This window comes from Rhincodon typus, chromosome 20 (genome assembly GCF_021869965.1).
Source record: "Rhincodon typus isolate 14 chromosome 20, sRhiTyp1.1, whole genome shotgun sequence".
NCBI classification, from domain to species: Eukaryota; Metazoa; Chordata; class Chondrichthyes; order Orectolobiformes; family Rhincodontidae; genus Rhincodon; species Rhincodon typus.
The window spans coordinates 45,234,845-45,258,548 of NC_063351.1; the positions used below are offsets into that span (position 1 = coordinate 45,234,845).

The window sequence follows — 23,704 nt, forward strand, 5'->3', positions numbered from 1 at the left end:
TTTTGTTTCTGATTTATAGCAGCCACAGTTCTTGCGGTTTTATTGAGATTGACTGTATAGTTGTGTTCTATTCTCGATTTCTAGCAGCTTGCATTTGTATAATGCAATGACTGTAGCAAAGTGGCCCAAAATGTTTCACAAGAAAGTAATCAGTTTTTTTAAGAAAAAACTCATATAAGGAGACCTTAAATGCTTTACTCAAGCTCGATCGAAGAGGAACGTTTTAAAGGACTACTTGACGGGGAGGTGCGGAGGTATTGGAGGCTGTGGGAAGTATGACGGATGGAATTCCAGAGCTAAGGCTGGTTTTAAAGGGCTCGGTGCCTTTTGCTTTTAGATATCATTTCATTGCTTGAATGGAGTTAACCTCCGGGGGATGGGTTGCAGAAGAATGGCTCAAGAGATGGATTTCAACCATCGTCAAATGGCCCACTAGGAAGCTGTCATAGTGAGCCATTGGTCTTATTGCTCTCAAAGTGGTGTTTCTGCTTTCTATCCAACAATCTCAGCTCGGTTATTAGTGGGATGGGCCAGCATTTATTGCCTATTCGTTAAGTGCCCTGGAGGAAACGGTGATGAGTTGCTGCATTGAAACACTCTAGTCCTTGGGGTATGGGTAGATTGCAGTGCTGTTAGGGAGGGAGTTCCAGGATTTTGACCCAGTGAAACTGAAGAAATAGCAATATATTTCCAAGTCAGGATGGTGAATGACTGGAGGAGAACTTGCAGGTGGTGGTGTTCCCTTTTTCTGTTGCCCTTGCCCATCTAGATGGTAGAGGTCATGGCTTCAGCAGATGCTATTGACAATGTCTTGCTGAATTGCCTCTGTGCACCTTGTAGATAGTACACACTGCTTCCACCATATATCGGTGCTGGAGGGAGTGAAGGTTTAAGGCAGTGGATGGGGTATCAATCAAGTTGGGCTGCTTTGTGCTGGATAACTAAGTATAAGTGATTGTGTGAGAACAAACGCAGCTTGACCGTGACTCTGCTTATGTTCACACTTGCTTGAAGCAACAGAGACCACTGGAAAGGGGTAGGGAGCAACAGGTCAATAAGAAATGTCAATTTCAATGAGATGGGGGTGGGGGTGGGTGTCACATGTTATACCAGGGAAAAAATTGAAGGAAGAGAAATATTTGAATGTGACATTAACCAATGATCAATTTGATCAATCATTTAGTTGTAATCTCTGCACAGGTGGCAACGGTTGCATGTTTATGGAAAATAACATTCCTTTAAATCAGCAGAGCTGAATTTAGTGAAGACTGCAGAAATCTCAGTGTGGGACGTGACCTGGTTTCGCTCAGTTGAACCAGGAACACATTCACACAAGTTGCTATTAATTCATCAAAGACCTGTCAGCTGGTAGCTCAGTTATGCCACCACAAATTGCAGGATGTTAGTTTGCAGATACAGCAAGCAATCAGAAAAGCTAGTAGAATGTAATGTTTTATGCGAGGGGAATTGAGTCTGAGAGTAGAGAAATCTGGACAAGTCAAAAGATAGCCTGCAAAAGACTGCTTTGGATTGGAGAACACAGATCTTTATTAAAAGAAAGCAGGATCTGGCCATGGTAGACTGGAAACAGCTCCTTGCTGATAAGCCTACAGCAGAGCAATGGAGGGCATTCAAAAGGGAGCTAGAGAGAAATGTAGGAGCAATAAGTTCAGAGAACCCTGGATGTCCAGGGCAATTCAGGACTGGACGAGGAAGAAGAGTAGGGCTTTTAGCAAGCCCAAATGGAGCAATTCAGCTGTGGCACTAGAGGAGTACAAGAAGTGTAGAGGGAAACTAAGAAATCAATTAGAAGAGCAAAAGGAGGCATAAAAAAGAACTTGAGAACAGGATTAGAGAGAATCCTGAGATATTTCGTCGATATATTAAAGGGAAGATGTTAACCAGGGAAAAAGTAGGGTCCATGAGGGGCGAAGGGGGCGACCTGTGTGTGAAGCTGCAGGATATAGGAAGGGTGTTGAGCTTTGATTTTCACTCTGGAAAAGTAGAACGTAGGTACGGGATTCGGGGAAATAGGACTGTAAGGAACTTGCACAGTTTGACATGGGAAACGGGGAGATATTGGAGGCTCTCTCAGGCTTGAAAACAGATAAATTCCCTGGCCTGGATAAATTTCATCTCAGTCTGCTGTGGGAGGTGAGGCAGAAATTGCAGGGGCTCTGATACAAATTGTTAACTTCTCTTTGGCCACAGGGGAAGTGCCAGAGGACTGGAAGATGGCTAATGTGGTTCCACCTTTTAAGAAAGGTGGTAGAGATGAACCAGGAAATTATAGGTTGGTGAGTCTTTAGGGTAGGGAAACTATTGGAGAAAATTCTGAAGGAGCGATTTAATATCCACCTGGAAGGGCATGGGTTAGTCAGCATGGCTTTGTCAAATTTGTTAGAATTTTTTGTGGATGAGGGAAGTTCAGTTGATATAGTTCATATGGATTTTAACAGTGTTTTCAACAAGGTCCCACATGGGAGACTGATTGAGAAGGTTGAAGCACATGGAATTCAAGGCAACTTGGTGAGATGGATCAGAAATAGTAGGAACTGCCGACGCTGGAGAATCTGAGATAACAAGGTGTAGAGCTGGATGAACACAGCAGGCCAAGCAGCATCAGAGGAGCAGGAAAGCTGACGTTTCGGGCCTAGACCCTTCTTCAGAAATGGGGGAAGGGAAGGGGATTCTGAAATAAATAGGGAAAGGAGGGGAGGCGGATAGAAGATAGGTGGAGAGGAGACAGACAGGTCAAGGAGGCGGGGATGGAGCCAGTAAAGGTGAGTGTAGGTGGGGAGTTAGAGAGGAGATAGGTCAGTCCAGGGAGGACGGACAGGTCAAGGGGGCGGGATGAGGTTAGTAGGTAGGAGATGGGGGTGGGGCTTGAGGTGGGAGGGGTGGATAGGTGGGAGGGCAGGTTAGGGAGGCGGATACGAGCTAGGCTGGTTTTGGGATGCGGTCGGGGGAGGGGAGATTTTGAAGCTTGTGAAGTCCACATTGATACCATTGGGCTGCAGGGTTCACAAGCGAAATATGAGATGCTGTTCCTGCAACCTTCGGGTGGTATCGTTGTGGCACCGCAGGAGGCCCAGGATGGACATGTTGTCCAAGGAGTGGGAGGGGGAGTTGAAATGACTTGCGACTGGGAAGTTTAGTTGTTTCTTGCGAACTGAGCGTAGGTGTTCCACAAAGCGGTCCCCAAGTCTCCGCTTGTTTTCCCCGATGTAGAGGAGGCCACTTCGGGAACAGCGGATTCAGTATACCACATTAGCAGATGTGCAGGTGAACATCTGTTCGATGTGGAAGGTTCTCTTGGGGCCTGGGATGGGGGTGAGGGGGGAGGTGTAGGGGCAGGTGTAGCACTTCCTGCGGTTGCAGGGAAAAGTGCCAGGTGTGGTGGGGCTGGAGGGGAGTGTGGAGGCGAAGGAATTGGGAATAGGGGATGGCATTTTTTAGGAAGGTGGGTGAGAGGTGTGTATCTCTTCGTCTCCGCCACAGCTGCTCCCGAGATGAGGCATTCCACTCCCGGACATACCAGATGTCCTCGTTTTTCAAGGACCGCAACTTCCCCTCCACAGTGGTCGAAAACGCCCTTGACTGTGTCTCTCGCATTTCCTGCAACTCATCCCTCACACCCCCTCCCCGCAATAACAACCAAAACAGAATCCCCCTCGTCCTCACATCCACCAACCTCCGGATCCAACGCATCATCCTCCGACACTTCCGCCATCTGCAATCCGACCCCACCACCAAAGACATTTTTCCCTCCCCACCTTTTATCCGCTTTCCGGAGGGACCACTCTCTCCGTGACTCCCTTGTCCGCTCCACACTCCCCTCCAGCCCCACCTCACCCGGCACTTTTCCCTGCAACCGCAGGAAGTGCTACACCTGCCCCTACACCTCCCCCCTCACCCTCATTCCAGGCCCCAAGAAAACCTTCCACATCAAGCAGATGTTTACCTGCACATCTGCTAATGTGGTATACTGCATCCGCTGTTCCTGTTGTGGCCTCCTCTACATCGGGGAAACCAAGCGGAGGCTTGGAGACCGCTTTGTGGAACACCTATGCTCAGTTCGCAACAAACAACTGCACCTCCCAGTCGCGAACCATTTCAACTCCCCCTCCCAGTCCTTGGACGACATGTCCATCCTGGGCCGCCTCCAGTGTCACAACAATTCCACCCGAAGGTTGCAGGAACAGCAACTCATATTTCGCTTGGGAACCCTGCAGCCCAATGGTATCAATGTGGATTTCACAAGCTTCAAAATCTCCCCTCCCCCTACCGCATCCCAAAACCAGCCCAGCTCGTCCCCGCCTCCCTAACCTGTCCTTCCTCCCACCTATCCCCTCCTCCCACCTCAAGCCCCACCCCCATCTCCTCCCTACTAGCCTCACCCTGCCTCCTTGACCTGTCCGTCCTCCCTGGACCGACCTATCTCCTCCCTAACTCCCCATCTACACTCACCTTTACTGGCTCCAATCCCACCCCCACCTCCTCTCCACCTATCTTCTCCTTTATCCATCTTCTATCCGCCTCCCCCTCTCTCCCTATTTATTTCAGAATCCCCTTCCCCTCCCCCATTTCTGAAGAAGGGTCTAGACCCGAAACGTCAGCTTTCCTGCTCCTCTGATGCTGCTTGGCCTGCTGTGATGGATCGGAAACTGGCTTAATATTAGGACACAAAGGGTAGTGGTAAAAGGCTGTTTGAGTGACTGTAAGCCAGTGTCCAGTGGTGTACCACATGGATCACAAATGAAACAGATACAAATGATACATAAATGGTAAAGATGAAAATGTGGGAGGCATGTTAAGCAAATTTGCAGATGACAGAAAGATTGGTAGAAGTGGTTAATAGTGAAGAAGATGGTTGGAGGTGACAGGAAGATATAGACGGATTGGTTAGATGGGCAAACCAGTGACAGGTGGTATTTAACAGTGATAAGTGTGAGGTGATGCACTATGGAAGAATAAACAAGATGAGGGAGTGTTTAATGAATGGCAGGACACTGGCTAGCTTGGATGAACAGAGGGATCTTGGGGTAATTATTCACAGATCCCTGAAATCAACAATGCATGTGAATAGGATAGTTAAGAAGACATACGGGACCCCTTGCTTTCATCAGTCATGGTATAGAATATAAGAGCAAGGAGGTAATGCTGGAGTTGTACAGAGCATTGGTTAGGCCACAGCTGGAGTACTGGTCACCTCACTACAGTAAGGATGTGATAGTACTACATGGGATACAGAGGAGGTTCACCAGGATGTTGCCTAAGATGGAGAAATTGAGCTGTAAGGAGAGACTGGATAGGCTTTGATTGTTTTCTTTAGAGCAGAGAAGACTGCGGGGAGACATGATTGAAGTGTATAAGATCGAGGGGTATGGATAGGGTGAATAGAGAGTTACTGTTCCCCTTGGTTGAGGAAGTCATTCACGAGAGGACATAGTTTTAGGGCAAGGGGCAGGAGATTCCGAGGCGATTTGGCGAAAAAAAAGCTTTTTCACTCAGCGGGTGGTGGGAATCTGGAATACACTGCCTGGAAAGGTAGTGGAGTCTGGAAACCTTACAACATTTAAAAAAATTTTGGATGAGCACTTCAAATATCCTAACATCCAAGGAAATAGGACAAGTGCGGGAAATTGAGATTAGCCTGCGTTTAGTGGTAATTATGTCAATGCAAACCCAATGGGCTGAAGGGCCTTTGCTGTGTTGTACGACTCTCCAAAGTTACTCCGGGGGTTTTCCTATTGAATAATGGAGCAGGCTCAAAGGGCCGAATGGCCTACTTCTGCACCTATTTTCTATGGTTGTATATTATGCTTCAGTTGTACCAGGCATTGATGCACCCAGATCCGGAGCACGGTGTGCAGCACCTGTCACAATACTTAGAGGGATGTTAATGTGTTGGAAGCAGTTTAGAGAAGGTTTACTAGACTAATACCTGGAATGAGCAGATTGCTTTATGAGGAAAGGCTAGACAGGCTGGGCCTGTATCCTCTGGAGTTTAGAAGAGCCAGAGGTGACTTAATTGAAATATATAAAATCCTGAGGGCACTGGACCAGGTGAATATTGGTCAGCTGCTTCCTCTTGTCGGAGAATCTAGAACTAGGGAGTCAACTCCTGGGGACACTCAAAGGAAGTTAAGTGAGGTTCAGGATCATTGGCACCAGGCCCAGTGACCCTGTGGATCCAGGATTGATGTGGTTTGGCACTGCAGTGCTGTTAGGATTGTTTAAGGTTTTGGAGTAGATCTGTAGCTCGGGTTGTGGGTGTTGAGGTTGGTTGGCTCGCTGAGCTGGTTTGTTGTTCCGCAGACGTTTCATTACCGTGCTTGGTAACATCCTCAGTGCAGCCTCTGATGAAGCGTCGGTGTGTTTTCCCGCCTGGTTTTTAAACTCTGGGGTCCGTTGCGATGGATTGCCTCACTTCCGGGTTTCCTCCGTAGTGAAATGTATATGGGGTCGAGTTCAATGTGTTGATTAATAGCCTGCTTGGTGGAGTGCCATGCTTGTCTCTCCCTAGCCTGTCCCAGGATCTTGGTGTTGTCCCAGTCAAAGTCGTGGTTCTCCTTGTCCATGTGGATTGTTGCTACAAGGGTGAACATTGGTGCTGAGAGGGCGCCTTGGGGCCCCAAACCGACTTCATCAAGAAACTGTTGAAAGCCTGCCAGGTTCAGGGGAGGTGATGGCACGGTGGTAATGTCACTGCACTAGTAATCCAGAGACCCAGATTCATGACCCAGGGGACATGGGTTCAAGTCACACCATAGCAGATGGTGATACTTGAATGCTATAAAAAAATTTGGAGTTAAAAGCTAGCCTAATGGTGATCCTTGGCGTAAAAACCCATCTGCTTCACCAGTGTCCTTTGGGGAAGGACTTTGTCCAGCCTGGCCTACATGTGAACTCCGAACCCATAGAATGTGGCTGACTCAAAAACTTCCCCCTGGGCAATCAAAGACTGGCATAAATGCTGGACTAGCCAACGACTCCTGCATTCCATGAATGATTTTTTTTTTTACACACAGTTTGACCCTCCCTGCCAAACGTAAGCAAAATGCCCCCAGAAGTGGCTATTATTCAACCATATTGCAGCTGAATCAACCTTTATGATGAGCAGCCAATGTACTATCCTGCCTTTCTCCAATTCCCTTGCTATTTTGCTACCCACCTTGTAAGACTCTGGGCATAATTTCGAAATCTCTCCAGGATTGAGGGCTTTTGCCAATTTGTGTTTGGGTCTTCCATAAACTCGCTGAGGAGATTGATTGTGATTCATAGATTCATATGTGATTGTGATTCAACACGGAAACAGACCCCTCAGTCCAACTAATCCATGCTGACCAGTTATCCTAATTTAATCTAGTCTCATTTGCCAGGATTTGGCACAGATCCCTTGAAACCCTTCCTATTCATGCACCCGTCCAGGTGATAGTCAACATCTCCATCATTATTGTAAAATGGGACTATCAGGACGGTGGGAGATGGACTCTGAGGTTTTGAGATCTCATAGCTTTTTGTACAATAGGAGCAATGAAGATGTTTAAAAAAAAGGAAAGAAATGTTTAAAAATGTTTAATTTAAAAAGTCAGTCTATGTGGACAATGGGTAAATCTAAAATATATAATTAAATCTATTTTTGATATGAACGTAATGAATCCTAATATCACAAATGCCAAGGTATATATTATTTTATATTGTATAGTTATTTGATTGTAAAGAATGTAAGTATTGCTGAAAAATGCATGTTTTGTCAATGTTTTTATCCTGCCTTCCGCTCAATATAAATATTAGCTTTCCCCTTGAATTGGTATTCTTGAAAATTGTCCTGTGTCCAAGATGGAAAGTTTTGATGTCAAGTGTTTTTTCAAAACTTGTGTCATGTAAACCAATAGTAACTAATTTGAGAACAAATGACCCTGATCAAGCATCATAAATTGTCTGGCAAATTACATTTGTGTGTGTGCACTATCCATATCAGAGCTTCAGGGTCGAAGCTGTCCTGCTGACTGGGTGACTCAGTGTATTGTCTGTGTTTAAAGGCAGCCTCCAGATTAGAAGTACACTTTATCCCTAATTCACCCTTAGGAGCATTATTGAACCCTTGATGAACTCCACAGCCTTTCTTGGCATTTCCGTGTCCTGTTTCCTCACAAACTTCAACTCATACAGTCTTTACTGTGAATCTCCTGTCACTTTAACCTGAATCATATACTGATGACGTTATTGAACGGTAATCCAGAAAGTGATGCTCTTCAGTTTGCTTACACACGCAGAGACTGACTGACTGACTGACAGACAGAGAGAAAGAAAGAAAGAGAGAGAGAGACTGGGAGACACTGGAGTAGGGGGGTGAGGAGGCGCGAGAGAGACTGGAAGACACCGGGGAGAAGGGCAAGAGAGACTAGGAGACACTAAGGGGGGAGAGATGGGGAGACACTAGGGGAGAGAGAGAGAGAGATGGGGAGACTCTGGGGGAGAGAGAAAGAGGGGAGAGGGGGAGAAACTGGGGAGGAGAGAGAGAGAGGCTGAGAGAGAGACAAATAAGAGAGACACACACATTGAGAAACACAGACAGACAAAAGTACCCACATGCACAAATGCAGACTGAAGGACAGACACACAAACTGAAAAACATACATCTACACCGACTGTGGGATAGACACACAGATGCATGCACAGACTGCAGGACAGGAATACCCACAGAGAGAGAGAGAAAGAGACTGAGAGATGCACACAGACTGAGACACACACTCACACTCTGGTACTCTCACAGAATCTTGTTTGTAAGGGCTTGTTTTGAGCAAAACTGACCTCTATTCGATGGCGATTAACACCATCAATTTAGGTCTACTCTTCATCTGTTTCTCTCCTCTACTACCATTAACTGCCCCATGGCCTTTTGCAGTAGGCATCTTCACCCTCCATTCCACTTGCTCTCCTCTTCCCCATTTTCCTGAAGTATAAATTCCATCACTTTTCATTTCTCTTCAGTTCTGAAGAAGTCATATCAGATTCCAAACTGTTTCTCTCTACACAGATGCTGCTAGACCTGCTGAGTTTCTCCAGAACTTTCTGTATTTATTATTAATGCTGTAGACCAAGTGTTCAAACCCCGCTATCTAAAACATAAAACTAGTCTCAGTAATGGTGACCATGAAGCTATCATCGGTTGTCATAAAAACCCATCTAGCTCATTGATGTCCTTTTAGGGAAGGGAATCTGCCATCCTTACCTGGTTTGATATACATGTGACTCCAGACTCATAGTAATGGCCTGGGCAGTGATTCAGTTCAAGGCTAATGGAGGGTCAACAACAAATGTTGACCTTGCCAGTAACTCCAATCCCATGAACAAATTTATTTATTTTTTTTAAATTGACACCCCCCGCCATTCCCAACACAAACATAAATTGGGAGCAGATGTAGGCAGTTTGCTTTGCCATTCAATAAGATGATGGCTGATCAGATTTCTCCCAGGTCCCACCTAACCTGATAACATTTTACCCCTTCGCTTATCCAAAATCTACCCATCTCAGCCTTAGAAATATTCACAGCATCTTGAGAAAGAAACTTTCAAAGATTCGAGACCTAAAAGGACAAGGGCAACAGATACATGGGAACACCACCCGCTGCTCATTCCCCTCCAAGCCACTCACCATCCTGACTTGGAAATATATCATTGTTTCTGTTTTATGTCTCCATTGGTCAGTGTGTCAGTATGCCTTTAAGAGGCATGCTCATGATTTCATCATCAATGTATCATAGCATGTGACCTGAGGGTATAAAGGCCTCAGACTCCATCTTACTTGGGATCACTTGAAGCTTGACATGCTATTTGGAAGCATGTTACCCTGACCTAATATCAGCCAAGACACCATTCATGTGAATGTACAATTTTTATATAGTAGTCAGCTGTAAACAATATCTGTTGAATTCTTCAATACCATTTTATCCATGCCTGGTTGTATTAATGTTAAAGGATTAGATGAGCATTGCTGTATCAGGTGATGATCTCTGACTGGAGGCAAAACCTACATGTCACTAGGTCAGAATCCTGGAACTCTCTTCCTAACAGCTCTGTGAGAGTCCCAGCACCCTGAGGACTGCAGGGGTTCAATAAGACAGTTCCCCACCCCTTTTTCTCAGGGCAATTAGGCATAGGCAATAAATGCTGGTTCACCCACTGATACTCCCATCCCATGAGCAATTCTTTTTTAAAAAAATTAGTCTTTTTAAAACTAATTTGCATCTTGCCTTCAATCACACTAAACCCTTCTCCCTGCCATTGTCATCCTGTTGTGTATTTGGAGATAGTAAGAACTGCCAATGTTTTCCTGCTCCTCTGATGCTGCCTGGCTTGCTGTGTTCCTCCAGCTCCACACTGTTGCATATTTGGTTTGTAGTCTGGGGAGATGTGATCACACTGGAGTTGTTGGTGGGTTAACTGAGCTTGGAGTAAACAGCAATTTGGGAAGCTGCAAAGTGGCAGCCCCTCTGGGTTAAGTGAGGGGTTAGGGAATTGAAATTGGCTGGGCTTCTTTCACCCCAGAGAGTTGGGTTGTAGGTCGTTTTGGATGTGGCAGGCCTGAGCTGTTTGCTGGAGATGGCTAAGCTGCTGGTGTTTTTGTTAATTTATTGTGAATAGCCCTTTGAATGCAATGTTGGAGAGGTGCCAGCAATGGTGAGACATCAGGAAGCCTGACTCCATGGAATCTTACCAAAATATCAACCTGAGAGTTCCGGTGAAATAGTGGGAGAAAGCAGAAGCTCTGACAATCAAACTGGCTGTACTTTCTTAGATAGAAGCAAGTATCCTCTATACTGTTATAATTAAACTGCCTGTTCCTGAGACCTTACCGTGAAAGGAGCTGATACATTTCCAAACTGACTCTCCTGTATTTATTATGAAGCAATTCTAAAGTCATTCAACTTACTTTTAAGTTGATGATAATCGGATCATCTAGTTCAGCCAGTAAAAACTTCCCTGACCCAAACTTACTGCTGAATTAATCCAATCTTCCAAATCCTAAGCAATGCTGATGATCTTTGCCTTTCCAGAATATATACGGATCTGTGTTTCATCTCTTTTTAATAAGCTCCGGCAGTCGATATGAATCTCCATACTGCCTGGAGTGTACAGCTTCCAGTAGAGATGGTAGGGAGAAATGAATCTTGGTACAATAGGATATATGCTGTGGAGATTTGGCTGACTTCAGTTGACCTTCAGTTTATGAGGCGAGAGTCATAGAATCATCCCTACAGCATGAAAGCAGGCCATTTGGCCTATCGAGTCCACACCGACCCTCCAAAGAGCATTCCATCCAGACCCGCCCTATTTCCCATTGCTAATCCACCTAGCCTGCACATCCTTGGACAATTTAGCGTGGACGATCCACCTAACCCACACATCTTTGGACTGTAGGAGAAAACTCGCACAGACACGTGGAGAATTCACAAACTGCACACAGACAGTTGCCCGAGGGTGGGATCGAACCCTGGTCCCTGGTGCTGTGAGGCTGGTGCTAACCACTGAGCCACCATGCCACCCTGGACTTTGGGAGAGGATTCAGAATCTTTGAGCTTATTGACTCCAGTTACCTGGGAGAGTGCCAGCAGTGATAAGTAGTCCAGTGTGTTTGAGAGATTTGTACACAATAAGGTGATGTATGTACAGTTCGGTGGTATGAGAGGGGAGATTAGGAAGGGGACAGGGAGTATGGGTGTTTAGGATTTAGACTTTACCACAGTTCAAACCCCATCTTCATTCTCTTGGGAGATTGAGATTTTCCGGGTCCAAATCTTGATCTTAAAGATGTGAAGACTGGAATGTAATAAGTTTGTGAAAATTTAGGCTTCTTGGATTATGATGCAATGAGTGGGGAATGGGGTGGCATCACTGCATTGACAATATTTTCTGGAAAAATGTAGTGTAAAGGCCATTCAGTTCCATCAGTGTGTCTGTCATTCTGATGGATCAGTCCATTCAGCAATTTTTCATCTTCGTTTTTCAATTAAAAATATGAAGGCAACACAGGCATTCGATGTGTGCTGTGGCTACGGATTAGCATCAAAACGATGAGTTTCACATTTCCAATGACCGTGTTCTTGATTGTCGAGGGCTCGCTATGCAATTGACTTCAGCAAACAGAGGTGTCCCTCCCACTCTTGCTTGAGGCTCAATAAAATCAGTCCCTCCCACCTCCACACAGACAGTGAACTTGTAAAGAAGTTCTCAGGAAAGACCACTGACCTGAAATCCATTAAAGATTATTGAAGGTTGTAAATATATTCACAGGATTGCTTCATTATTTTGTTTCTCTTCCAGACTGGCGTCTGTAAAGATAGGTTCCCAAAGGTTTGTGTGGGAGAGAAACTGATGAAATGATGAGGGATGAACTTTCAGTGGAGCAGTATTAATGGCCTCCTTGTGTTCAGTAAGCTGCCGATATGTTTATGAAGATACAAGGAAAGACCACTTGGAAAGTTATCTCTAGCTGCCACTCGTTTGAAGGCTTCAGCATCAATATTTAAAACAGTTTGTCTCTTGAACCCATTGTTTATTTCAGTGACCTTCCCCAAGAACGTATTGCACAACTTTGACCGAACTGAGTTCCACAGTAAGAAAGTACCATCAAGTCTGAAGCAAGCAGGTAGATGATAGATGAAGTACACTATTCAGTCAATCAGTTATTTAGCACCGAATGAAGTCAACACATTCACAATTGGCTGGCTCTAGTGTGACATCAATAACCATCAATTGATCTGTCTCAGTAGACCCCTCAGATTAAACCACCACCAGTCATCTCTCTCTAATGAGAGCACAGCCCTAAGGCCCTATGGGACTATCATGACTTTACATTTTTCTTTTATGTAGTCAGGAAGGTATGAAATTAAGAGGTGAAGCAAGATGGAAATTAGAGACAAGAAAACGTTTCTCCAAGTTATAAAATCTCAATTAAAACCCGAAGGACTGAGACTGGGGGTCATCATTTAAAAATAAAGGGTCAGCCATTAAAGAATGAGATAAAGAGAGATAGCAAGAACTGCCAATGCTGGAGACAGAGATAACACAGTGTGGAGCTGGAGGAACACAGCAGGCCAGGCAGCATCAGAGCAGCAGGAAAGTTGACGTTTCAGTTCGGGACTTTCTGAAGGAGGGTCCCGACCCGAAGCGTCAACTTTCCTGCTCCTCTGATGCTTCCTAGCCTGCTGTGTTATCTATGGGACAAAGAGAATTTTTTTTTCTCACGGAATATTGAGTCTTTCGAACATATTCCTCTAGAGATGGTGAAAGCAGAGTTTTGGAATATTTTTAAGGCAGGAGTAGATAGATTCTTGATGAAACAAGAAAGTTACCTGGGTAGTCAGGAATGTGGGTCAGACAGAATGGCAGAGCAGGTTTAAGAGACCTGTGTCTGCTCCTAATTCACGTGTTCATGAGTAATCTTAGGATGGACGACCAAATACTTAGCTAAGGTGGTGAATTTAAAAGAGGTGAGAGGATGGACAGATTGATTTGATTTAATTATTGTCATGTGTACCTTGTTACAAAATACAGTGAGAAGTGTTGTACAATGGGAGGGAGGCAATGGCCTAGTGGTATTATTGCTGGACTGTTAATCCAGGGACCCAGGTAATGTTCTAGAGACCCAGGTTCAAATCATGCCACAGCAGATGGTGGAATTTGAATTCAGTAAAAATCTGGAATTAGGAGTCTAATGATGACCACAAATCCACTGTCAATTGTCAGGAAAAACCCATCTGGTTCACTAATGTCCTTTAGGGAAGGAAACTACCATCCTTACTGGTCTGGCCTATATGTGACTCCAGACCCACAGCAATGTGGTTGACTCTTAACTGCCCTCTGGGCAATTAGGGATGGGCAATAAATGCTGCCAGCGACGTGAATGAATAAAGAAATGCTCTCTGGCACTATCTTAAAACACAGAAAAATAAACCTAAACATAGAATATAAATACAGGAAATGAAGAAATAAAAAAAAAAGTGTTGGAGTTTAAGGCTTGAACACTTGAAGGGATTCTGCGAGTGATGGACATTGGGGATAGGTAAGAGCGTGGATTTAAACGAATGTACTTCTCCGAGAGTTGTGGAGATGCAGCGGGGAGCCTTGAAGAATTGTGGCAGGTTTTAACCAATTCCTCTTTGACAGAAATAACAGTGTGGAGCTGGAGGAGCACAGCAGACCAGGCAGCATCAGAGGAGCAGGAAAGCTGACGTTTTGTGTCAGGACCCTTCCTCAGAAATGGGGGATGGGGAAGGGAGCTGGGAAATTAATAGAGCGAGGAGGGGCGGGGCTGGGGAAGGTAGGTGGGATGGTGATAGGTGAGTGCAGGTAGGCAGTGGTGGGGATTGGTCAGTGAGGTGGGAGGAACGAATAGGTCAGACTCCAGCATCGACAGTTCTTACTACCTCTTTGACAGATCTGCTTTCTTCCCTGGTGCCTCTTGTCAAACGGCGTGCCCTTCTCACCTCTCATTATGGCAGTGATTGCCGCTCTTTGGATCTGCCAGTCACGTCAGCCAGTTCGTCTTGGAGCAGGTCCCGGCTTTCGGATGCTTTCCCCCCCACCACCCCACCCCTCCCTTTCTCAGTTGGCAGTGTTGGAAAGTTGCAGAGGTGTTTAAACGCCAAGTGCAACCTTTCTCGTTTCAGGAAACGAGCACGAGACGTCAGCCGACGTCACGTCGGAGGTGGGAGGCAGGCGGTTGAAGCGTCGGTATTTTTGGGAGTACAGCGACAGCCACACCACGCCCAGCAAACAAGAACGGACCCTGCAGCCATCGGAGTGGGATTGCTCTACGTTACCGAGTAATGTCTATCAGAAGGAGAATGGCGTCGGGCAAGGTGAGAACAAAACAGGTGGATGGCAGTGAAAGCCTTAATCCCATAAACTGTCTTTTACACTTTGCCCAATGTATGTCTTGGCTCTTCGTGGGTGCTATATAAATGCACATTGTTGTTTGTAAAGCATTTAACCCCCAGTAGGATGATGGGCGATAGGCCAGGCAGGTGGAGTTGAGGTCAAAGATGAGGTATAATCTTACTGAATGACAGAGGGAAGGCTCGACCGGTCATAAGCAAGCGTTATGGAGATAGGCAGGAAAGTGGAGATGAGCATGATGAGATCAGCCATCATCTCATTGCATAGCAGGGCACATCCAATTGGCTGAATGGCCTACTTCTGTTCCTACATATTATGATCTTGTATGATCTGGGGTTATTATGGTGGGGGGAATTGCACCTAAAGATTGAGAAACATCAGCAGTGTGAACATTATAAATGCCAATAGGAGGTGGAAGTTCTTGAGGGAGAGGAATTTCTGATGCAATTTATTTTTGTCTTGCTTTAAGTCCTTCTTTTCTCTTCTTTGGTTTTAGTGAAAGAAGTTGTGTTCTAATTTTATCTCTTAATCTCGCTTCAGTTCCTCATTTCCTCTCTCAGTCCAAAGGCGTGCAGGTTAGCTGGATTGGCCATGCTAAAGTGTCTGTAGTGAGTAAGGATGTGCGGCTAGGTGGGTTAGCCATTGGAAATGCGAGGTTAACGGGATAATGTTGAGGGCGGTGGGATGCTCTTGGAGGGTCGGTGCAGATTGATGGGCCGAATGGCCTTTATCTGTGCTGCAGGTGTTCCAGGATTCTATGATTCAGTCTTGCCTTTGGCTTTGTAAAAATGTTCAGAGATCAGAAAGGTACCTGGTTCCAGCTCTGGTCCATGTCGAGTGATGAATTTCACTCCCGTGCGCTGGTTTGTTTTGGAGACGTTGAGGCCGAGGGACTGGAAAATGCAAAGGGATGGGTTCCCCAAACGTGCTCTCATTGCCCACGTGGGAGTTTGGGCATCATCTCACCCAGCTGTGTTCTGTGATTGTTGGCCCACCAGTTCATGGTGATGTGTGGGGTCATGTAGCCAGCTCATTAAATGCCAGGAGTTAGTGTGATATCAAAGACATTAGTGGCTTCAGGAAGGGTAAGGAGAGTTCTCTGCAGCTGTGCGTGTTTTCGTGGCTGTCCCATTGCCAAGTGAACAACTGGAGGTGTTGGTGTAGAATGTGATTAAGTCTCGTAATTTGGGGTACAAATGATCTTTTTAATTTGCATTCTGGAAGCTACACTCCTGTGTTGGCAGCAAGAGCTGCCAAATGTGTTTGGGGAATCCATCCTTTGCATGTTCCTCTCCCTTGGCTCCAAACCAAACCAGCGCGTGGGAGTGAAATTGATCACTCAACGCGGACCAGGGCTAGAACCAGGCACCTTTCTGATCTCTGATCATTTTCAAAAAGCCAAAAGCAAGACTGAATCATAGAATCCCTACAGCGCAGATGGAAAGGTATCTGAAGCAAAGGCTGTTTTCTTGGCAGCTGATGCTGGAGGATGATTAACAGTTCCTATGTAATTGTTTGTATTACCACCACCCCCCCCCCCCTCCCCACCTCCGAACCAGGACGCAGAATAGCGAAAAAATCCCGGCGCACAGATGTGGATGACTTGACACCTAACCCAAGAAAGCTGCTCCACATCGGAGACGAACTGAAGAAGCTCAACAAGGTAATTGATGACCTGACACCAGTGAACGAGCTGCCAGTGAACGCCAGACCACGATCCAGAAAGGAGAAAAATAAACTGGCTTCTAGGTAAATAAAATCAGCGAGCAACTTAGCAGAGTGGCATCAAGTAGATTTGAGTTTTTTTTTTGTTGCAGGCATACACTTTATGGTCCCTCAAAATAGCTTGTGAATCTTTTAAAGTGCGGCAATTCATCTTGTCCTTCCAATTGGAGCTGTTTTGACATATCCATCAGGAATGGGACAGCGAGAAAATATTCTCTTTTGGGATAGAGTGACAGTTCCTGCGTTATTTCATTGATTACAGTCCAAACCTCTCAATTCATGGCTTAAAACCAGTTTCCAGCTTAAAACCACTTTCCAGCGGGTCAGAGGTGGCGAAAGGTGCTACAGAAATAAAAATAACTAACCTACTTTTCCTTTCCTAGTATGGACATATACAATTAGGAACAGAAGTAGGCTTTTTGTCCCTCTACGTCTGCTGCACCATTAATAAGATCATAGCCGATCTGTTGGTTTCAAATTCCACGTTCCAATCTCTCCTCCCTGGTCACTTCTGGTTCTTGTACAGAAAATACTGCAGAAACTCTGCAGAGTTCACGTTTCCAGTCCAGTACCTCTTCGTCCGACATCAGCAGATTTAAGATGTTGACTCTGTTTGTCGTTCCACAGATGCTGCCCGACCTGCTGAGTTTCTCCAGCTGTTTGTTTTTGTTTTATGTTTCCAGCATCTGCACTTCTTTTGTTTTTAATTTGAACCTGCAATGTTTGTTCGGCAATGGCATCAATTTAACTTTGCCTTGAAAATATTCAATAATCTTAATTCCTTGCCTTCAGAGGCAAAGATTTTTTTTCCTATATGGACATGAAGAGCAAGGAATTTTTATTTTTATCATTTAATTGATGGGCTGTAGGTGTCACTGACTAGGCCAGCATTTATTGCCGAGCCCTATGGCTTATCTTGAGATGGGGAGCTGTCTTCTTGAACTACTGCAGTCCCTGAGGTATAGGGACCCTCAAAATTCTGTTAGGAGGGAATTCCAGGATTTTGATCCAGTTGTCTCCAGGGGCATGGCCTTCAAACAGCATCATAGAAGCTGATATAATCTGGTCATTATCACATTACTGCTCATGGTAATTCACTCTAGGCAAATTATAACAGTGACCACACTTACAAAGTACTCCCTTGACTGTAAACCAGTTTGACATGTCCAGTGGTATTCAAAAGTGCAAAATAAATGCAGGTCCTTCTTTCTTTAAGTCAACAGGCACATTGGAAAGAGCAGAAATAATCTTTATAAATAGCAGCTATAAAAATTCAGGCACAGTTAGCCCTTCATTAATGCGGAGCACTGTCCATTGATCAGACAAAGTTTGATTTGATGTTCCACTGTTGTACTCAGTGGGACTACAGTTGGGGCATTGGCACTATCTGCCCAAGACCCAGCTCCCTGTCCTCTCTCAAAGTTCAATTTTGAAAACAGAAATTGCTGGAGAATCTCAGCAGGACTGGCAGCATCTGTGGAGAGACAGCAGAGTTGACTTGAAGACCCTCCCGAAGAAAGGTCACTGGATCGAATACATTAACTCTGCTTTCTCTCCACAGGTGCTACCAGACCTGCTAAGTTTCCCCAGCAATTGCTGTTTCAGATTTCCAGCACCCTCAGTTCTTTATTTATTTCAGGTTTTAAAATATTATCTGGTTGTGAGTGCAGTTCAGATTGCAGTGATTACCTATGTTCTTCCTTATCCTGGGAAGGCTTTGGAGGCTATAATTTGATCCAATGCTTCCTGTTGAATCAAACATGACCCCCTACGAAAGGGAATATATTAGATTTCCAGGGCAACGTAGTCCAAAATTCTGAGGGAATGATGAATGGGAATTCACTCTATACAGTTTCCAGCTCCAACAAGTGAAAGGGGGGAAAACTGAAAGGTGTCCGAGGAGTTGCCATGCCCCGTCCTGCTAACTTAACAGTACAATGCGGCTGGTAATAAACAGAGAGTCTGAGCATGTCAAATGAAGTTCTGAAGAGCCATACCAGCCTGGAAACATTTAAATCTATTTCTCTATCCATAGATGCTGCCAGACCTTGCTGAGTTTCTCCAGCGTTTTTCTGTCTTTGTTTCAGATTTCCAGCATCTGCAGCATTTTGCTTTTACTTATACAGTCCTGACAGCGTTTGACTGTGGTGCTGCAATATTCCAGACCTGGTTAAAAACATGTTTTCATGCGAAACTTGCCGTAAACAGTTCAAACCAGATTCAGCTCATCACCCCATTGGAAGAGGTTAGGGAAGACTCTTCCTTCCCCCTCCCTCCCTATTCTAATGGGAGTTCCGATTTGATTTTTGGGTGAGCTGGGTGGGAAACTAGGAGAGCAGCTGAGCCCACCCAGGAGCATGCTTGCTGAAACCGAGGCAAGAGAAACACTCGCTAACCCACTCATTAGCCCTCTAAATGCGACTCAGGCACAGTCAGCGGGAGAGATGGAGACTAATCCTGGGGGCCAGTGACCCCTGACTCCTACCCCAGGCCCATGACCATTCACAAGCCTTGGCAGTGGAGCCCTCAAGACTGTTGTAACAGGCAGTGAAAACAATCCCGGACTCTGCTCCTCTGACCAGGTCTGAACTATTCTCTGTTAATTGTATCAGTGATCATATCCCAAACCTTCCTTCAAATGTGGCTTCCCTACTGGGAGTCTAAAGCTGCTGGACTTACTTACACAGAACCTTGAAGGCGGTATATGATGGCAGTGCATCTATCAAAGAATCTTTCATTTATTATAACCTGAACTTCTATATTACTGCGTGCTCGAGTGTTCTATATTAGAAATGCAACAGCATTCTATTCACATATAGACTTGCATCTCTACGGGGGGGTGAGCAAGCTCAGTTGGCTGGACGGCTGGTTTGTGGTATAGAGTGATACCAGCAGTGTAGGTTCTATTGCTGCACCAGCTGAGGTTACCATGAAGGACTGTCCTTCTCAACCTCTGCCCTTGCCTGAGGTTAAACCACCCTCAGTTGTCTCTCCTAATAAGAGAGCAGCCCCATGATCCTCTGGGACTCCTCCGAGATCCTAAGCTGTTCCCCTACTAAATGGTGACACATAGCAGGTGGTGCTCAAGGTATGCCTCATTATTGACCCTTTCAGATTCTCGTACAACATGACTCTCCTTGCAAACTGTACCAGATAAACTCAGTTTAGAGCCACGGTCAACAAATGTTTCTCCCACAGATGCTGCCTGATCCACTGGATCAGTGTTTCCGGTTCCATTTTTATTCAGGATCTTGAGGGGTTTTGTATTCATTTCAATTCAGAAGGACCTGGAATTAACTACAGAATTCAGAACATTCACTGATTTTGAAGAAGCTTCTACTTTGAGCTTATCAATAGATCTTAGTATTGACATAGCCTGAATACTGGAGGAGTAGGCAGGATTGTAGAGTTCGGGTTAAATTGAGGTCAGCCATGATCATATTGAATAGTGGGCAGGCTCAAAGGGCCGAGTGGCCTATTCTTGTTCCTCATTGGTATATTACAGTCATGGTAAATGCTAATCACATTTCAGAGTGACAAGAGAATGAGCTTTTATTTTACTTTCAGGCTAAAACAACACCAATTGTCTCTCTTTAATGAGAGAGCAGCCTGAGACTATGGTGACATTACTTTGTGTCTTGACCTTATTAACACCATGCATTTGGTTTAGTTGCAACATTCTTTAAAATAAAAAACTCTCAACCTCACAGGTTCTTTTTTGAGTTGTGTATGATTCTAATATGAAGTACTTATGAATGAACGGTCATGTAGTGCAGTCATTCTCTGAGGCCAGGATCTGAAGAGTGACATTTCATCATGTGTTACCCATTCCTTTCTCTTTGTGTGCACAGGGCCTGTAGACTAAAGAAGAAAGCACAACATGAGGCCAACAAAATCAAGTTGTGGGGTCTAAACACTGAGCACGGTGAGTGTCCTCACTGCCATATCGCAGACCAGTGCCGGATTAAGGGGAACGGGTATTGAATTTGAGGAACTTGGTCCCTCCATCATTCCCAATCTTCCCCCTTACCTTGCCTCCCATATTGCTTCCTCCAAGGGATACATTCCCCCAGCTGTGAACCCATCCTGCATTCTTGGTCTGGTTCTGAGAGTGAATCCAAATCTTTGAAGGGAGTCAGGCAGCTCAGTCTTGGCAAAGAGACGTTTGCAAGCAATGAAACTTGCCCCCTCCCCCTCCCCCTCCCGACCTGCTGCAGCCTCCTGTATCTGAGCTCAAATTGAGAGAGAACTTCATCCTGTGCCATGCTTTGCAGACACTGGAAGCATTCATCTGCAGTAATTAAATTTCATTTCCAAAAATGAATTTGTTTGTGGAACCTTTCCTTACATAGTTGTTTTCTGCAGAAACAATTAACTGGCTATAAGTGAGTTTGGAGGCATTTTAAAAATGTGATAATATATCAACGATTTTGCCTTCATTTCTTGACAAACCATCCAGTCAAATCAAAGGCTCCTGTAACACAGTGGTAATGTCCCCACCTCTAAGCCAGGATGCCTGGGTTCAAGTCCCACCTAATCCAAATGTGTGCAGTAACATCTCTGAACAGATTGATTGATCAAATAATATCTTCCAATCAAATCGTTAACAGTTTTCCTGTGACATTCGCCTTTTACACAACAACGTTAAACAGAGAAGAAAGTTGTACAATCCACCCTTTTGGAACAGAATCATTGAAAGTTCTAGACTGCAAGTCAACCTTCAATTTTGAGAGGTCGCATCTGTTTTTAGTCAAGAATTCCTAATTTTAACCACTCTGAATTTTTATCCAACTTCCAGTTTAATTCCCATTATCTTATATTTGTGCTGTCATTACCATCTGATTAATGAACTCATGAAAATCGTTCTTACGATGTATCTTCAATACTTTTCAATCCCTTTAAACTTTTGACCCTAAGAAGAAAGCAAGCCTTAATTTTTCCAGTCTCTTCACTACAATGATCCCTAAAACCTGCTGAAGTACCAATGAATTTATAACTCCCACACCCTCACACCCAGAACTAATTATGGCACAACTGTGTTCTTGTACAAATTATCCTGTCGCTAGGCACAAATCTGAAGATTCAATTTGTCTTCCTTTTATATTTGTAACTGTTTGTGACACCACCTTCAGCCTGTGTATCTGCAGGCCCAAGGTCCTTTGCTCTGCACTCTACATCTTGACAAAGGTTATTTCCCTGTTCTTGCTTTCACATTGAGTTAACAAATATTTTTCTTGATTAAACTGCAGCTTCTATCTCGTTGCCCATTCTGCTTACCTTCCTCGGTTCTCTTGTGTCTTTCAGTCATCATCTGTTTCATTAACTTATCCTCTGCCTGGTTATTTATATTGTTTAAAATAAAAGAGCTGTTACTAATACGCAAAGAAATAATGGCTGGAAAATCTGGTATCTCTCTTGTTAACCAAGTATCAGCTTGTGTCAGGTGACTAGCATTTTTGCTTCAGAATCAAAAGGGCAGGGATGGGCTTCTCTGTCAGGACCCAAGTGCACGAGATAGGTTGGCACTGCAAGGCAGTACTGACAGGGAACCGCATTGTTGGAGGTGCAGTCTTTCACCTAAGTGAATGACCTGCCTTTAGGTGAATGTTAAACGCCTTAACGACCATCTGAAAATGGGCTAAGATTTTTCTTAGTATCCCGTATATTAACCCAAAGAATAGAGTTGCCCTTACCTACACATCATTCTCTCCCACTTAGAAACTCCCATGGTCATTTAGTGGATCCTACTGTTCGCAAAATGGCAGTCATGTTTGCTTATATAATAAGAGACAAAAACTAAGGAAGGACAGACTGACATTGAACACAGTTCAGGGAAGGTGCACCAGGCTGGTATGAGGTATGGAGGGACTGTCTTACAAGGAGCGGTCACAAAGTTTGGGTCTGTGCCCATTGGAATTCAGAACAATGAGAGGCAACCTTATTGAAAGATATAAAATTCATAGGGGACTTGAGAAGGTAGATGTGGAAAGGTTGTTTCCCCTTGTGCTAGAGTCTAGGACCAAAGGATGTCACTCAGAATGAGGGCTTGCACATTTTAGACGGAGATGAGGAGGAATTTCTTCTCTCTGAGGAGAGTGAATCTGTTGAATTCTTTACCACAGGGTGCTGTTGAGACTGGGTCATTAAGTATATTCAAAGCTGGGATGGGCAGATTTTTAATCAGTATGGGAATCAAGGGTTATGGGGAAATTGCAGGAAAGTACAGGTGACGATTATCAGATTAATAATGATTGCATCTAGTTCACCATACAGAACAATGGGCTGAATGGCCTACTTCTTCTCATACATCTTAAGGTCTTAAATGTTATTGTACTACAAAATAATTGTTATATATTAAGATTGGAGTTATTTTAAAAGGTCTCTATCCATATGGAAAATGCAAGTGATTGACTTCTATTAAAATGCGTGTTTCTTTTGTCCAAAGATAACTTGCTCAAAGTTATTGTTGCAATCAAGCGGCAGATTATGCAGCGAGTGGAGAGCAGTAATCGAGCTGAAGAAGAGAGCATGACAGAAAAACTGGAGAAACTAATGAAAGACACAATCGGTAAGAACGAGAGTAAGCTCCTGACTGTGGGTGTTTTGAATTGGCACATCCATGGAATCCAGTTTGAAACTTGGTGTGAGATACTAAGATGTGCTTAGTCAGGTGTGATCTAGTTCCAATTGGCTAGGAATTTGCCCTTTTTATGGGTAGTTTTCTGTCTTGACTTTGGGACGTGGAAATGTTATAATGTTTGCAAGACTTGTCTTCAGAAATTGAGTTCCATTACATTACGTATTTTTGTGCCTGGTTAGGTAGTTATTTTCTTTAAATATAAATAGGACATGTTCATCACAGACAACAATAGCATTTACAATACATCCTTTAATCGCCCTTCATGGAGGTGGTGAGTTGCTGTCTTAAAATGCTGCTGCATTTGGGCTATGGATCTTTGTAGTGCTCCGTAGTAATGTGTTAGATCATTTCAGAGGGCAGTTGGGAACCGAGCACATTGCTGAAGACCTGGAGCTACAGGTGGGGTAGACCAGCTAACTGGGTCTCACT

General features: G+C 44.6%; 2 protein-coding genes across 2 annotated transcripts in view; both read left to right on the forward strand.

The window, feature by feature from the left end:
- LOC109936462 (CREB3 regulatory factor-like) overlaps window positions 1-23,704 on the forward strand; it is a 138,171-nt gene that overhangs the window by 45,045 nt on the left and 69,422 nt on the right. The window lies entirely within an intron of this gene.
- Window positions 8,224-23,704, forward strand: part of LOC109924238 (CREB3 regulatory factor-like) — a 43,916-nt gene continuing 28,435 nt past the window's right edge. Inside the window, exons 1-6 of the mRNA XM_048609226.1 lie at window positions 8,224-8,239; window positions 12,575-12,658; window positions 14,682-14,873; window positions 16,470-16,659; window positions 20,487-20,560; window positions 23,081-23,203. Of these exons, the coding sequence (XP_048465183.1) occupies window positions 8,224-8,239; window positions 12,575-12,658; window positions 14,682-14,873; window positions 16,470-16,659; window positions 20,487-20,560; window positions 23,081-23,203 (679 nt within the window). The remainder of the gene's footprint in view (window positions 8,240-12,574; window positions 12,659-14,681; window positions 14,874-16,469; window positions 16,660-20,486; window positions 20,561-23,080; window positions 23,204-23,704) is intronic.